Source organism: Guillardia theta (assembly GCF_000315625.1).
Source record: "Guillardia theta CCMP2712 unplaced genomic scaffold GUITHscaffold_305, whole genome shotgun sequence".
Taxonomy (NCBI): Eukaryota; class Cryptophyceae; order Pyrenomonadales; family Geminigeraceae; genus Guillardia; species Guillardia theta.
Window position 1 is genome coordinate 9,835 of NW_005434372.1, and position 15,083 is coordinate 24,917.

At 53.0% G+C, this 15,083-nt stretch overlaps 6 protein-coding genes across 6 annotated transcripts in view; 2 read left to right on the top strand and 4 right to left on the bottom strand.

The window, feature by feature from the left end:
• GUITHDRAFT_122273 (hypothetical protein) overlaps positions 1-91 on the top strand; it is a gene marked incomplete at both ends in the record, with an annotated part of 1,881 nt that extends 1,790 nt beyond the window's left edge. The window contains one exon of the mRNA XM_005818456.1: positions 5-91. Coding sequence (XP_005818513.1) covers positions 5-91 — 87 coding nt within the window. The remainder of the gene's footprint in view (positions 1-4) is intronic.
• Positions 92-462: 371 nt separating this feature from the next.
• Positions 463-3,170, bottom strand: GUITHDRAFT_149231 (hypothetical protein; the record flags this gene model as incomplete). The annotated part of the gene is made up of 11 exons (XM_005818457.1): positions 463-618; positions 661-761; positions 912-1,005; positions 1,055-1,093; positions 1,139-1,252; positions 1,300-1,416; positions 1,887-1,966; positions 2,070-2,200; positions 2,745-2,875; positions 2,924-2,977; positions 3,030-3,170. The coding sequence occupies 11 exons, from the start codon at positions 3,168-3,170 to the stop codon at positions 463-465; spliced, it is 1,158 nt and encodes a 385-aa protein (XP_005818514.1).
• A 1,152-nt stretch (positions 3,171-4,322) lies between these two features.
• GUITHDRAFT_149232 (hypothetical protein) lies at positions 4,323-6,020 on the bottom strand (the record flags this gene model as incomplete). The annotated part of the gene is made up of 9 exons (XM_005818458.1): positions 4,323-4,438; positions 4,487-4,589; positions 4,641-4,697; positions 4,731-4,787; positions 4,836-4,917; positions 4,972-5,036; positions 5,081-5,138; positions 5,217-5,302; positions 5,382-6,020. 9 exons carry the CDS (start codon positions 6,018-6,020, stop codon positions 4,323-4,325), a joined length of 1,263 nt encoding a protein of 420 aa, XP_005818515.1.
• A 1,532-nt stretch (positions 6,021-7,552) lies between these two features.
• On the top strand, positions 7,553-8,803 carry RACK1 (small subunit ribosomal protein RACK1, cytoplasmic; the record flags this gene model as incomplete). Its single annotated transcript, XM_005818459.1, has 2 exons — positions 7,553-8,398; positions 8,599-8,803. The coding sequence occupies 2 exons, from the start codon at positions 7,553-7,555 to the stop codon at positions 8,734-8,736; spliced, it is 984 nt and encodes a 327-aa protein (XP_005818516.1). The 3' UTR covers positions 8,737-8,803.
• A 308-nt stretch (positions 8,804-9,111) lies between these two features.
• Positions 9,112-10,634, bottom strand: GUITHDRAFT_83063 (hypothetical protein; the record flags this gene model as incomplete). Its single annotated transcript, XM_005818460.1, has 3 exons — positions 9,112-9,354; positions 9,436-9,582; positions 9,834-10,634. The coding sequence occupies 3 exons, from the start codon at positions 10,632-10,634 to the stop codon at positions 9,112-9,114; spliced, it is 1,191 nt and encodes a 396-aa protein (XP_005818517.1).
• A 3,683-nt stretch (positions 10,635-14,317) lies between these two features.
• Positions 14,318-14,817, bottom strand: GUITHDRAFT_83065 (hypothetical protein; the record flags this gene model as incomplete). The annotated part of the gene is made up of 3 exons (XM_005818461.1): positions 14,318-14,470; positions 14,591-14,655; positions 14,754-14,817. Coding segments are annotated over 3 exons (282 nt in total), but the record flags the coding sequence as incomplete, so codon positions are not given.
• Positions 14,818-15,083: the final 266 nt, after the last annotated feature.

Below are 15,083 nucleotides of genomic sequence, written 5' to 3' on the forward strand. Positions count from 1 at the left end.
GAAGGAATGGCAAATGAGCTCCAGGGCCGTTCCCAGTGTCTCCGACGAGATGTACGCGCTGCACTGGGCCCGCAGTAGGCGTGGGAACTAGTAGAGCTCCTGGACCATCGCATTCCCTACTCCAGGCAGAACTCATCCTCGCTGATGTCGTCCCACGGAGCAGGAAGTCTCACAGTACATCTGTGAACATCTTGTTGTTGCCTGGAATGATCTGTGAAGCCATTGGGATGATTTCCCTTGGGCTAGAAGTGTCTCATACCAGGAGGTCCTGCCTGCAATCGCAGCTCATTACACCACCACCTCCTCCTCCTCCTCTTCCTCCTCCTCCTCCTCCTCATCATCCAACAACAACAACAACAACAACAACAACTACAACTACAACTACAACTACAAGAACATTAACATCACCACCACCACCACTACCATCACAATTATTTTCTTGCTATCATAACCGCCACCATCTCAATCATCCTCATCATCATCATGATCGATTCCCTCTCCTCCTTCTACCCTCCCATCTCTCACCTCCGAGCTCTCGCCCTTGAGCTTGGAGATTCGGAAGAGGAACTCGAGGAACTCGAAGAATATCATCTCAGTCGTCTGATTGTTTGGATGCTCCTGCCGTCATCGTCATGGGCGGCAGAGACACGAGAGAGGAACCTGAGGGAGAGCGTCCACGTCAAGAGTGACAAGAGAGAAGAGCTCGACTAGTTTCTTGATCGTGTAACGAGGATCGTACAGCTCCATCTTCGACGACATCGCTGAATTGAAAACATGTCTTGATGAGAACAAGTACTGACAAGAACAAGTACTGACAAGAACAAGTACTGACAAGAACAAGTACTGACACGAACATGTACTGACAAGAACATGTACTGACAAGAACATTCGTTTTCATGTAATTCTGTCACCTATCAAGTGGTTCACGTTCATTGTGACGTCCTTATTATCTTGTGGCTTCTTCGCGTTAGTTGACTTGCTGATTGCAATGAAATAATCGAAAATCTGCGTCAGTACCAGGTGAGGTAGTCGAAGCATGCATGGCTTAGTTGACCTTTCGGAGTGCAAGCTCCATGTTTGTTTCATTCAGAGTCTGCAAGGCATGTTAGCATATCAACAACCGAATCTGTCAGCTCACATTCTGAACTGTAACGTCGGCAAACTGAAGGTAACTGCTGTCTTTCAACCTCTTCATGGCGAAGCGCGCGATGTTCTCTTCAACCATGGTCTCAAACCTCGACGACAAACTTCCCTGCTCATGACGATCACAAGGGCATGTCATGCTGCTGCTCATGCAACCTTATGGACTTTGATGAAAGATATTCTTATCAGAGCTTCGATCCATTCATAGAAATTCAAGTTTGCATGGTAATCATGTACATCTGAGATATCTTCATCGAGCTCCTGCTGCTCTGCCTTTCGGGACCCTAGACATCAGGCTGTAAGCACAGGAATAAAGCAAGACGAAGGCATCACTCTGACGACACGGAGAGATTATTCGATTACATGCAGCTATTGATAGTTTCGGTTTCGCCTGTCTTTCGATCAGTTCCTTTGCAGCAGAAGGACAAGATATCTCCCCCTGCTCCTCCTCCTGCTCCTCCTATCCCTATCCCTATCCCTATCCCTATCCCTATCCCTATCCCTATCCCCGCCCCTACTCCGCTCCTGCTGCTGCTCCGTCATCAACACATGGTAGCACCTCTCCGTGGATCAATCTGCAACTCTTGAGCATTCTATCAACCATGTTAGCTGAGAGTGAAGGTGGTGAAGACATCAACTACCTCCACAAGTGAACGATCGGCATCATGTCATTATAGTCCTCCTCTCCCGTGTGATGTAGCTGCGGCAATCAGCTCACTGCAACACAACAATCTTGATCTCACCACATCGATTTCATCTTTGTCTGAAAACTCTTGTTCAAACTTCCCTTGTTTGTAATATCTGTCGTCACAGTTACTCTGCTCTGCTCGTCAGCTATCACATCCGTACGCAAAGATCCTGTCAAGAATGGTGCGATGAAACAGCAACGTTCGCCGGAGCTCAGCTCTCTCGTTCTCCTGTTGCACCTTCACAGCAATCGTTACACTGTCGCTCGTTCTTCGGCTCCTTCACCTGAGTTGCCATGAGGTCTTGTATGTGCCCCTCATCGCAGTAGATCTCTTCATACCGCCTCCCCAGCCTCTCGTCCTCTGATGACCTGCCATGGCACAATCATGATGAAAGCAGAAGCTGAGAGAGAAGAGACTGGTCGTGAATGGCTTCTGCCATCGGCTTGAAGTGGAAGAACTGATTGTCTTCTTGTCGACTTCGCTCAACTTTCATGCGCTGCCTCTCACTTCCACACAGTCAAGAGAGCACAGCAGGGAGAAGAAAATGTTGAAGGGTACAGCATGTAGATGTAGATGTGGGAGGATGTGTATATGCAAGCAAATACTTGAAAGGAGTGCAAGATGTATGAGGACTAAAAGATATTGAACGAGGAATATAAGAATCGTGCAGTTAGTAGGAGGGTCAGATGCAGGGAGAGTGAAGTATGTAAGAGCAGTAGTAGGCATTCATACAATCGCAGAAGAGACAGGTTGGTTTGATATCCGATGTCGACTCTCGTATCAGCCGGATTTCTTCTCATCCCCTCCAGGTACCAGCTCGCCTTAGCAGGGATCAGGTTTCAATCATTCACATAAACACAGCTCTACAGCTTCCTTCCAGTCCCTGTTGATCTCTCGCTCCTTCGCTCCTACCGCCACTGCCTGCCATCAGCGTGAACCTCTGCTCCTGCCATGCTCCTGCCATGCTCCTCTACCGTCTGATTGGCAGGGTTCGCTCTCAGCACCATCTCAGCGACTGATCTCGCTCTCTCGTACTCCTTTTGCTGCTCCCCCGTCAGTCCCAGCACAGCAGCAGCAGCAGCCATCGACACCTTGAGGAACTGAAGAGCTTCACTCATCATGTGCTCCTCGTCATGGCCTTTAGGCTGCTTCGACCATCGTCAACACGTCTGAGCAAGCACTCGCTCCTCTCCTCACTTCCTTCGGATCGCTCCCCCTGGGCTTCAGACCGAGGTCGAGCAGCGGCAAGGTGAACATGCGCGTTTGCTGCTTCTGCCCATCCAAGCTCTTCCCGGCTTCCCTTCCCTCCTCCCATTGCGGCGGCTCTTGACCTGACATGTGTCCCCCTTCCCCCTTCCCCAGTCACCCGACACTTCCGATGTCGATCCTCCTCCTCCTCCGTCTCCTCCTCCTCCTCCGGCTCCTCTCCTATCCACCACTTCCGCCTCCTCCTACTCTCCACCCATCCATCTCCTGTCCACCTGTCCTCCTCCTCCTGCGCTCGCGTGGTCTGTCACAGGTTCATCGCCCCAGCATTCTGGTCGCTACCGGCCCGCCCCTACAATATCGCAAAAATCAACTCTAATAAAACCTTTTTAGAACTCCGGTCTCTCCTTACCCTCCCTGTTCCCTGTCCCTCCCTCCTTACCCTCCCTGTTCCCTGTCCCTCCCTCCTTACCCTCCCTGTTCCCTGTTCCTCCCTCCTTACCCTCCCTGTTCCCTGTCCCTCCCTCCCTACCCTCCCTGTTCCCTGTCCCTCTCCCTCCCTCCCCTTCCCTTGCTCTTTCCTTTCCCTCCCTCTCCTTCCCTTCCTCTTCGCTCTGCGTTATCGCTGCAACTCCTCCCTGTCATGAGAAGGAGGGAAAATTTCATTACAACAAGAGATGTTTGGAGAACTGGCAGCGAGAAAACAACCTCGATGATAGGGCAAGCTTTGACGGGGGTGGAAAGAATATGTAGAAAGAGACCATATGCGAAGGCCGGGATCGCATAGAGGAAGGGAGATCACGCCTTGGAGAGAAAACATATGTAGGAAGGGAGATCATACGTAGGAAGAGAGATCATAGGTAGGAAGAGAGATCATATGTAGGAAGAGCGATCATATGCAGGGAGGGGTCAATGTTTGTGAGTTGGGGTTTGGTGGATTCCGAGCTCTCGCTTCAAGTTTCCTCCCGGCATGGAGGCTTGACCTGATGTGACCGTCACGTGAAGACAGAGAGGAACTCTCTTTTTACAGCATTCGGCAGGCTGCTGATCCATCGCGGTATGGAAGATACTTCTTTCTGTGCTGCTAAGACAGTCAATGGCGAGGAGGGGGAGGGAGAGGAGGAGGAGGAGGAGGAGGAGGAAGGGAGAGGGGGAGAGGGGGAGAGTGAAGGAAAAGAAGAACTCAGATGGTTTGAGGGTAAACGGGTAAACGTTGAAGAGGAGAATGTTTGGAACGAGGGAGGAGAATCGAGTTGATAACGTATCATCCTGACATGATGACACCTACCTCAAGATGGTAGAGAGCCGTGTCTTGTACAAGTTTTGAGCAAACTCAAAGAGTTTCATGTCCAGCGCATTCATCTCTAGAAGCCTCGACGTGATGGCGTCCTTGTCTGCCACTGACAACATATCAGTACAATTCGAAACATGTTTACATCACAAGGTACCGAGATGCTTCAGCTTCTGCTTTGCAGCTTCGATCTTGGGCTCGACCTTGTTTTCTTTCTTGAAAGTTTCATTCCGCACGTCGAAGATCGTCGTCACCATCCTCTGAGCTCATAGTCAGCTAACACGGCAGCACAGTCGTGCGGATTGTCATACAAATGCCTCAGGTTTCTCTATCTCATCCATGGGAAACTTGCAGTACGAGTCAGGAACCTTCAACCCAGTAAACAAGTCTCTGTTTCATACCACAAGGTCAAAGTTCGACAAGACAACTTTTGCTCTTTCAAGATCTTTTTCTGTCACCTGGACATGAAGTCAGCAAGCAGGCAGCACCAACAAGGAGTAAGTTACTGGAGCAGGCCCCTTCCAGCCGCAGAACAGCTTGACGAAATAGTTCTCAATCTCCACATACACGTTGCCCGGGAATCTCGTCCTGAAGTCGTTGTCCTTCACTGTTGCTGCGAAGGCAGGAGGGAGCAGTTCTCACATGTACTTTCTCTTCCATTCCGATCCATCTCGCCATTCATCAATCCAGTTGTTCATCGTCCGCATCTTCTAATGTGATCAGCCATGTTTGTCGCAGGCTTAACAGCCACCTTGGAGTGGTCCTTGGCGATCCCATCCCACCACCCTACATGTTCGTACCAATACAAACTGCATCGAATATGTCACTCCCACCACCACCACCAACTCCACCACCTCCTCCTCCTCCTCCTCCTCATCCATCGCAACCTGAAGATCCTCTGTACAGGATGACGAATTGAGGTGACGGTGAAAACCCCAGGTAGCATTAAAAACTGATCCTCTATCGTTTTCCCCTGCAGCACTCGACAGTCAAACTCCTCCTCCTCCTCCTCCTGCTCCTGCTCCTGCCCCCCCCCCCGGTCCTCCTCTCACTTCTGTCTCCCAAAACGGAACTTTGTGATCAGACGCGATCCCCTCGAAGAATTTCCTCAAGGTCGTTCCAGCAGCCTTTCGCGCATGGAATAACCAAATCGCTCCGTGCTTGAGGTTCAAACAGCTTCCATGCTTCCATGCTACCTGCCCTACCCATGCTGATTCCGAAGCAGGAGGAGACGTGATATCACCATACGGCACGCACACCTTCCCTGCGTTCTCTGCCCTCGGCGCCAACCACGAGACCTCGTGCTCGGGGGACTGCTGGAGCTGACCTGAGGGCCCACGCAGCATCCACCTGCCGTCGGTAGGATGCTGCGTGATGCCGCTGCACCTGAGATGCAACTCAGACTTGCACTTCTCCTTGGCTTCCTCCAAGCTCGAGTAGAGCCGGTTCGAGACTTGTCCTGGGATGTAGCTGTCGTTGAACGGGCCCTGCCATACCCTCCCCCTAGCACTAGCGAGTATCCAGCTGTAGCGATCGAAGCTGAAGTGCGTCCTTCCCTCGACCTCTTGCGATCGGTTCCCACGCAGCGAGGAAGCGTTGAAGAAGAAGTCACGCAGGGCATGCGCCTTGGAAGACGAGTAGTTCTTGAAGGACTCCCACACTCCTTGCTCGCTCACGGACGGCATCGACATCTTGTTCATCACCTTGGACAAGAAGCTTGTGTGGTTCGAGCCATGCGAGCTGTTCGATCGCTGGAGCCCATGGCGAGACAAGGGAAAGTGACGCTGGGCCGAACCCTGACGATGGACTGTATCCTGCTGTCGTTGGAAGAAGGAGAACTGGATCGAGAGGGTGGCGCACGTACATACAAGCAAGAAGTACTTCACAAGGGATGTAAGAGGGGGTCGTGTTCTCTTGGACCTCATCGATCGTCAACTTCCATTCCTGCAAAATGTGAAACATGTGAATGAGTGAAAAAGTCAAAGTTGTGACAACGAATTTGATTCCTTCTTTCCTTAACCAGAAACGCTGCCATTTCTTTGTCCTTGCCTGCAAGTATTGGATCTGCTATGACAGGATTGCTAACGAGTCCCTCAAAAAATCTGCTCTCCTCTTCTCTTTCATCTTCATCGCCTTCTTCCTGTCAACTCGTGATGATCAGGTTTTTGATCTCTCGCCTCTCGCCTCTCTCCTCGCTCCTCTTTGGTCTCTTCTCTCTGCTCTCTGCTCTCTGCTCTCTGCTCTCTGCTCTCTTCCTCTCCTCTCGCTACATCTAGCATCATCCATCTCGTCGCCGCTTGTACATTCCTCAGGATGCATATCAGTGTCGGGTAGGAAACGTGTGAAAAAATAGGAGGTAGGGGTAGTCAACAACCCCTACCTCTCTCTATATTTCGTAATCATACCAATGGGTACAAGGGATAATAAGGTGAAGGGGTGGGGTGGTGCAAAGGAGACCGTGGCACCAATGGAAACAACTTACAAGCTCTGGCGATGGGCCACGTCAAAAGTTTCAAACTTGAGTGGCCAGCCCGGGCCCCGGCCCCCGGCTGTCGGAGTGAGAACTCCGACCCGGGTCGGGCAGGGCCCGGGGGGCGAGTCCGGGAGGTGACTCCGGCCCGCTGCCAGTGACTCCCAGGCCCCAGCCCGCGGCGTAACGCTTCCACTGGCAACGGTCGCCGAGTCACTGCCGTCATCAGCCCGACACTGATCGGACGGGCCGGACAACAGTGCTGAGAGTCGTCCCGGAGTCCCGGCCCGCCGCAGTCGGACGGTCCGGCGAGTCACCTGGTCCGCCCTGGGTCCGCCTCTGGGTCCGCCTCGGTGGTTTTGGGTGAATGTGGGGATGAGGTCAAGAAAAAAAGAATCTCTCGTGCAGCTATCGCGATAGAAACAGGGACCCCACCCCCTCTTCTTCTGCTAACACCCCCACAAAATATTGAGCACCCGTAGTTTTCCTCTTGCAAGAATCAAACCTTCCCACTTTTGCTAACCCCACCCCATTTACAAGAGTATTATTGAGTCTAATATACCGGATAAGATAACCACCCTACCACCTAAAAATACACTCTAACCCAAAGGTTTATGAAAACACCAATCCTTTGACAAAGTACCCACTGTAGTTACCTCAGTACCCCTATGAAAGAGTACCCCACCCCACGAATAACCCGGATTCCGCTTCTTAATCCACTGGGGGTACCGCATCCCTCCTCCTCCTCCTGCCATGTCGGAGACGCTTTCCTTCCGCGGAACCCTCAAGGGTCACAGAAACTGGGTGACTGCCATCGCTACCACTGCCACTCCTACCCCAGACACTGAGAACATGCTCGTGTCTGCCTCCAGAGACAAGTCCATCATCGTCTGGACTCTCTTGAGGGAGGAGGGCAACTACGGAGTTCCCAAGAAGTCCCTTCACGGTCACTCCCACTTCGTGCAGGACGTTGTTGTTTCCAGCGACGGTCAGTTCGCCCTCTCAGGATCCTGGGACGGCACTCTCCGCCTCTGGGACCTCAACACCGGAGCAACCACCAGGAGGTTCGTGGGCCACTCCAAGGACGTTCTGTCAGTCGCCTTCTCGATTGACAACAGGCAGATCCTCTCCGGTTCCAGAGACAAGACCATCAAGCTTTGGAACACCCTCGGTGACTGCAAGTACACCATCGGCTCCTCCTCCATCAACGACGAGGGTCACTCCGAGTGGGTCAGCTGCGTTCGCTTCTCCCCTGCCCCCTCCCCCCCCCTCCTCGTCTCCTGCGGGTGGGACAAGCTCGTCAAGGTCTGGAACTTGACCAACTGCAAGCTCCGCACCAACCTTGTCGGCCACACCGGCTACCTCAACTGCGTCACTGTCTCTCCTGACGGCTCCCTGTGCGCCTCCGGAGGAAAGGACGGCACTGCCAAGTTGTGGGACCTCCAGGAGGGCAAGCACCTCTACTCCTTGGAGGCCGGAGACACCATCAACGCTCTCCTCTTCAGCCCGAACAGGTACTGGCTCGGAGCTGCTACCAACTCTTCTATCAAGATCTGGGATCTCGAGAGCAAGAACATCGTTGCGGACCTTGTCCCCGAGGTTAGCTCTTCATCTCCCTGCTATTCTCAACCTTCGTCTACCTGCTCCTTCCTCTACCTCCTCCTTCCTCTCCCTTTTCCTCTTGCCACTCCCTCCTTTCCTCCTTAGTCATTCCTGTTTCAACTCTGCTATCTTTGGTTTTCATGCTCCTCTTCTGCTCGTTCCCTTCCTCCTCCCCTCCTTCTAACTCGTTACATTAGGATGTTCCTCCCACCGGCCCCAAGTCCGTCAAGGTCTCCTGCGTCTCCATGTGCTGGAGCGCCGACGGCAACTCCTTGTTCGCCGGCTACACCGACGGAAACATCCGCGTGTTTGCTGTCACCACCCTTGGAAGATAAACGATCTTGTGATGTCTACCATCCTTGCTGCAGGCAGAGTGATCTTATTAAAGTCGTTGACAACTTGAGCGAGAGAGAGAGAGCGAGAGGGATGGAGGGGGAGAAGGAGGGGAGGGAGAGATGGAGATGTGAATGAGAAAAGAGTTTGATGACTTGTAGCTTGTTAGACTCCCAACGTCAGTGCTGTTGCGCTTTCATCATTGTAAGTTTTTGTTTTATTCACCTTACAACATGATCTCATCTGCTTCCTCTTCCCTTCCCTTCCCTCATTCCACGTCCAGGTAGCGATACCCAAGAGAGATTGAGAAATCCCTGCTCTCTGCTCTCCAAGGTAAGCAAACTAAAAGCATTCCCCCTTCCCCTCCTCTTCAATCTCTATCCCAGCCCCTTCCTCCTTCTCTGCCTCTCCTCGGCCCTGGGCTCCAACTTCGTTCGTCTCTGCTCCTCCTCTCCCCTTCCCTCCCTCACCCCTCCTCTCCCTTCCTCCCCTCCCCTCTCCCCTCCCTCCCCTCTGGTTCCATCCGCACCTGTATAATGAAACCAGTAGGCAGGAAAGAAGACCGCATCCCCGGGCTCGATGAAAACCTCGAACGCCTCCTCCGCTACAGAGGAGAAGAACTGAGGGAACCTTTCCTTCCTGCCAAGCAGACCGTCAGGAGCAGCGGCCTCGTCCTTGTCCTCGTCTTACATGTTGCCGACTAGCTGAGCTCGACTCTCTTCGTCCATGCTGGGAGGGAGCTGGGGGTTGACACGGCTCCTGCGGTACATGGGATGGTCCCGAGGGTACACGTAGAAGTCCTGCAGCTTCTTGGCATCCCATAAGAGCATCCGCTTGCTGCCCTTGACCTGCGGGAGAGTCAGGAGGAGGAGGACGAGGAGGATGAGGAGGAGGAGGACGAGGAGGGAGAAGAAGAGGACGATCAGGTGGAGGAGAATCAGGTGGAGAGGGAAGAAGAGGAGGATCAGGAGGAGGGAGGAGGATCAGGGTCAGGGAGGAGGGACGGAAGCAGCGGCTTCAAGCTCGTATCTCCCACCTGTGCTAGGAAGGAGTGCGTGGCGTCATAGTGGAGGGGGGAGACAAGCCCCTTGGTGCTGACCCAGAAGTTTGTGCATCCCCCCGCCTCTACCCCGAGCTCCTCCCAGTAGGCAGGAATCGGAGCTTCGGACAGCATACTCTCAGGCGCCTCGGTCTGCAGGTAGACCCTCTCCTGCTCATCGTAGAAGAGAGGAGGTAGTCCTCCTCTGTCCTCCTGGATCCTCCTGCAGAACTCCTGGCCGCTCATGAAGGCCATCCGGCTAGGAGGGAGGAAGGTCCCCTCCTTGATCAGTCGGCTGTTGCTGTTGCATTGGAGGATGTTGGAGGAGGGAGCGACACGGACGATTCCTGAAGTGATCTCTTCCTCAACCCTCCTCCTGCTCCAAGTCTTCAGTGCGCGCCAGTGCTGGCAAGCATGCTTTAGGAGGACCGGCTGCGAGCACGAGCGCAGCAGTCGCTTCGCCTCCTCCGCCTGCTGCGGGTCGCGCATATCGAACGAGTCGACAGGGGAAGCATGTCCGATGATGGTGTCTGGCAGCTCGTCCTCGACAAGCTTCACCTCCTCATCCTTCGAGATTCGCGAGGAGAGGAAACTTGAAATCCCCTTCCGCAAGGAGCCCAGGGGTGAGGAAAGAGACGGGAAGCTTCTTGCTCCTGCTCCTGCTCCTGCTCCTGCTCCTGCTCCTGCTCCTGCTCCTGCTCCTGCTCCTGCTCCTGCTCCTGCTCCAGGATCTGTGTCCTTCCGTCGTACGCGGACGGCGCGGGCCCGAAATGCCTCGGAGAGATCGTCGAGGGGGTCGAACGCGACGGAGACGAAGTCATCCTCTATGACTCCGACCAGTCGGTCGGCCAAGTTCACCATCCTGTCCACTACAGCCTTCAAGTCCTTGAGAGGCAGCCCAGCAAGTTGCTCCCACGGCAGACAAGCAAGCTGGAGGGACAGAAGCCATTCGTCCTTGAACGCAGGGGAAAGACAGCATGCCGCGTGATAGCAGGGGATCAGGTCTTGACTGTACCCTCCCTCCCATCCTCCACTTACAGCGAGCTTGTCACCGCGGCCCTTCCTGATCAGCACGATCTCCATGCTCGCCTTGAGAGCGCTGGAGAGCACTTCCTGCATCTGCTTGTAAACTTTCTCGAGGGCCTTGTCATGTGAGCCAACGTGAGGGTAGCAAGACCTGAGCATGATCTGGAGACTCGTCGCCTTTGATGCCTCTTTACACGTCAGCACCGCCTGCGGCAGACTGCCTCTAACGTCCTCCCCCTTGACTATCAAGGAAGAGATTTGAAGATCTCGGAGCAAGTCGGGCTCCGCCTCCTCCCCCAGCAGATGTCCACGGATATCAACAGCGCTCATGTAACCTTGAAAGCTTTCATGCAGCTTCATGGCCTCCTCATCAAGACCAGCTTGCAACCTTATGAGCGATGATGATGATGATGATGATGATGATGATGATGATGATGATGATGATGGTGATGATGGCGATGGCGATGTAGCTTCGCTCTCCCCGCTTACATCCTTGCTAGCATCTACCAACAGGGCGAGGATCTTCATCTTCGACACACCTTCGATCGCGCTGCCTCGTCCCGCTGCTCCTACCACGTAGATCGAGTGAACTGCCAGGCCACTCCCTACGATAACCCGCTCGATGGCAGCAGCAGACGAGTCTATCGCCTCCCTCCATGAAGGAGGAAGTTTCTCCTTCAACTCCTCATCGCTCCCATACTTGGACATCACGTTGCCATCGAGCACTCTCGCTTCTCTCCCGACAGGCTTGATAAAAGGCAAGGTTGTAAGACTTTCAAAGTCCATTGTGAAGAGCTCAGGAAACCTCCCACAGAACGTGTCCAGCAGACTCCCCTCAGCAGCGGCTGGTGCTTGCGATGACATTAAGTACACTGTCCGATGTTGAAATGACCGTCGAGTCGCAGCAGCATACTTGGAGAAGGTGGTTTTACATTTCAGACTGCCAACTGCCGGCCCCGTCGAAGGGCAAGAGGCTAGGAAGGCAGAAGCCTGCAGGGCAGAGAGGAGGAGGAGTTTGATGATGTACCAACAAGCGTTCATGCTTCTGGATCATACATGCCTCATACTCTCCCGTGGCGTTACAAGAGGCTAGCTGGAAATAATTCATCAGCATTGAAGGCAAACATCTGTGAATCTCGCCCTCCTTTTCAATCTTTGAGATCATTCTCTTCAAGGAGGGGCATCTACTATTGGTCCTATCCTGAGGAATCTCCCCACTGGAAAACTCTCATCCTACACCCGCCACTGCTGCTGGTTTTGGGCTGCTGGTTCGGCTGCTGCTGCCCCTGCCCCTGCCCCTGCCCCTGCCCCTGCCCCTGCCCCTGCCCCTGCTGCTGCTGCTGCTGCTGCTGCTGCTGCTGCTGCTGCTGCTGCTGCTGCTGCTGCTGCTGCTGCTGCTGCTGCTGCTGCTCCTGCCCCTGCACCTAGTTCTTCTCCTGCTCCTGATACTGCAGCAGCAGCAGCTGCTGCTGCTGTCACTGCCCCTGCCCCTGCTCTTGCTACTCCTGCTCCTGTCCTGGTTCTGCTCCTACTCCTGCTGCTGCCCCTGGTTCTGCTGTTGCTCCTGGTTCTGCTCCTGGTTCTGCTCGTGCTCCTGCTGCTCCTGCTCCTGGTACTGCTGCTGCTCAGTTTCGGCCTCCCGACAACGAAGCCATGTAATTTATCGGGAAGTGCTGTATGAGTCAGAGTTTTAAAACTTAAAAATCAGAATGCTGTAGTTATACAACTGTACCGAAAGAATACGCTATAGTACCAAATAGTACCATTAGTTTATTCATTAGTATTTTGTATTTTAAAAGTTTTATCTTGGTACTCAATTTCAGTCGAATATGAGTTTAAGACTGCTAATTTCTGAGTCTACTTCTAAAAAAAGTTGGGAAAATTGGTATTAAAATAGTTATTGGAATTGCTGGCACTTGATGACAGTACGCTTTAAAACACAACCGTCATAAAACAGTTGTAGACATGCTTTTGAAAGTTTTCTTTTATTTCATATTTTCATATATAGTTTCCAATGTTTATCAGAAAAATCGATCACAAACCTGAAAAAAATAAATCAAAATATCTAAAAGTATCTAAAAATATTTACGTTGAATAAAACTATTTTACACAATTTTAATTAGAAAAAGGTCGCAGCAGCCGAGGAGCGCAATGAACAAGGTGCGGGTGAGCGAATGAAGAAGGGGGGGTTGTGGAACAATGAGAGAGAAGGAGGAGGAGCAGGAGGAGGAGGACAAGAAGGAGCAGGAGCAGAAGCATCACGAGGAGAAAGAGAGAACAAGGAAAAGGAATTGGAGAGGAATGGCGGGGAAGGGAGGAAGGGGGAGGGGGGGGGGCCTGGGGCTGGTGAGGAGGCAGAGACAGAGAGAAACAGAGACAGTTAGACAGACAGACAGACATAGAGAGATACAGACAGACAGAAGGAGACAGAGAGAGAAAAGGGTGGAAGGGCGTGTGGGGAGTGGGACTGGAAGGGGGGGAAAGACAAGGTTATAAAAAGATATATGAGAGCTGAGGTGTCAGAAGGCAGGAGCAGCGAAATGTTGTGTTGAAGTTTTATTGGGACAACGGAGCTTAGATGAAGGATGTCACATGAGAGTTGCAAGTGTTCGTAAAAGATCATGGCGAAAATCCTACGTTCATTGAAGAGATGAGGATGTGGAAGTTTCAGCATTGTGTTAGATGGATGCGGTGTTGAGAAAGATTTCACTGACTTGGCATTGATTATTACTGCAACAGGCTTTGTCAACCTTTTCTCGTCGCGTGTTGGTGCAGGCAAAGAACGTCAAGCCCCTCAGAGGTGAAGTGCATGGCGAGAGAGCTCTTGTCTCCCTCCTCCCTCCTCCCTCCTCCCCTTCTCTCCTCGCCCCAGCCATTCCTTTCCCCTCCTCCCTCCTTCTTAGTCTCCCCTACCTCTTTCTCGCTCTCGCTCTCGCTCTCCCGCTCCTTCTCCCTCTCCCCTCTTCTCATCCGTAGCTCCAGGAGGAGGCGGCGACCACGGCCACCATGTCATGTACGAATGCGAGGTGACCAAGGCCTGAAGCTTCTTGCATGTCTGATGTTGTGCCGGCAGCACCTGACCAAGGGAAGCCATCCCGGACGCAGAGGAGTCGACTGGGGTGAGAGGCGAGGCGAGGCGAGGCGAGGAGAAGGGAGGGAAGGGGAGCCAGGAAGTTTCGGATTCATTTGGATCGCAGGCACTGGGTACTTTCCTGTTGGAAACAAGCTTGTCGTTGGCGGAGGTCTTCTTACCCTCGTGTTCTCAGGTGCTTTGAAATTTCTGTCTTGGTTTTTTTTCTATCTTGTTCTTTTACCGGTCTTGATGCGTGTGATGGTTGTTTCAGCCTTGTTGTCGTACCTCTGACCATATTGCTTTGGAATTTTGCAGGAGTTGGTGTTTGCGTTTGGTCTGCTAGCCGCCAGTTGAAGTGAGAACGGGGTTTCATGCGAACGAGATCGTTCCTGTTGTTCTCATGGATCAAACATCTTGGTGCTGGTGCTGGTGATAAATTGAGATGTTAAGAAGAATTTCTTTGCCTCTCCTCTAACATCTGTCGGTATGCTTCGATGCCGCCCTTGACCTCCGTCACTCTTCCTTCCTCACACGCCAGCACGTGGTTGCAACATGCGGACACCAGCCGGAGGTCATGGCTGACGACGACGACCGCGCCCTGTTATGCTGTGAGCGAAGAGAAGGGGAGGGCAAGGAGGGCAAAGAGGAGGAGGAAGATGAGAGGACGAGAAGGATTACGACAGGACTGAGGGGTGAGGAGGAGGTGAAACGTTTCCACCTGAAAGTCGTTGAGCGCGTCGACGAGCGCGTCGATAGTGATGATGTCAAGGTTGTTGGTTGGCTCTGTTGTGGCATGAGTTGCTGTACAAGGAGGAGAATGACGAGGACGAGGACGAGGACGAGGACGAGGACGAGGACGAGGACGAGGACGAGTACTGTACCATCTAAGAGTAGAACGTGTGGACGAGTTCTTGTTAGGTTGGCGAAGACAACTCTACTTCTCTGCAGGACAGTCTGGTCACAAGAGAACAGCGATGGTAAAAGAGCAGGAGCAGGATCAAGAGCAGGGAAGGAAAAGGTGAACCAACACGACGGATAGGAGAGGAAGAGGAAGGAAGCGAGAAAAGAAGCTGATGTGTGTTGGGGAGGGAAGGTGTGGAGGGGGGGCGGGGGAGAGGGAGGGGAGGGAGGGTGGACGAGGGGACCTCGGTCGGGAAGGTGGGGGAGGGGGAGGAGGAAGGTGGGGAAGTAGCGAGAGTCCAGGTCGCACC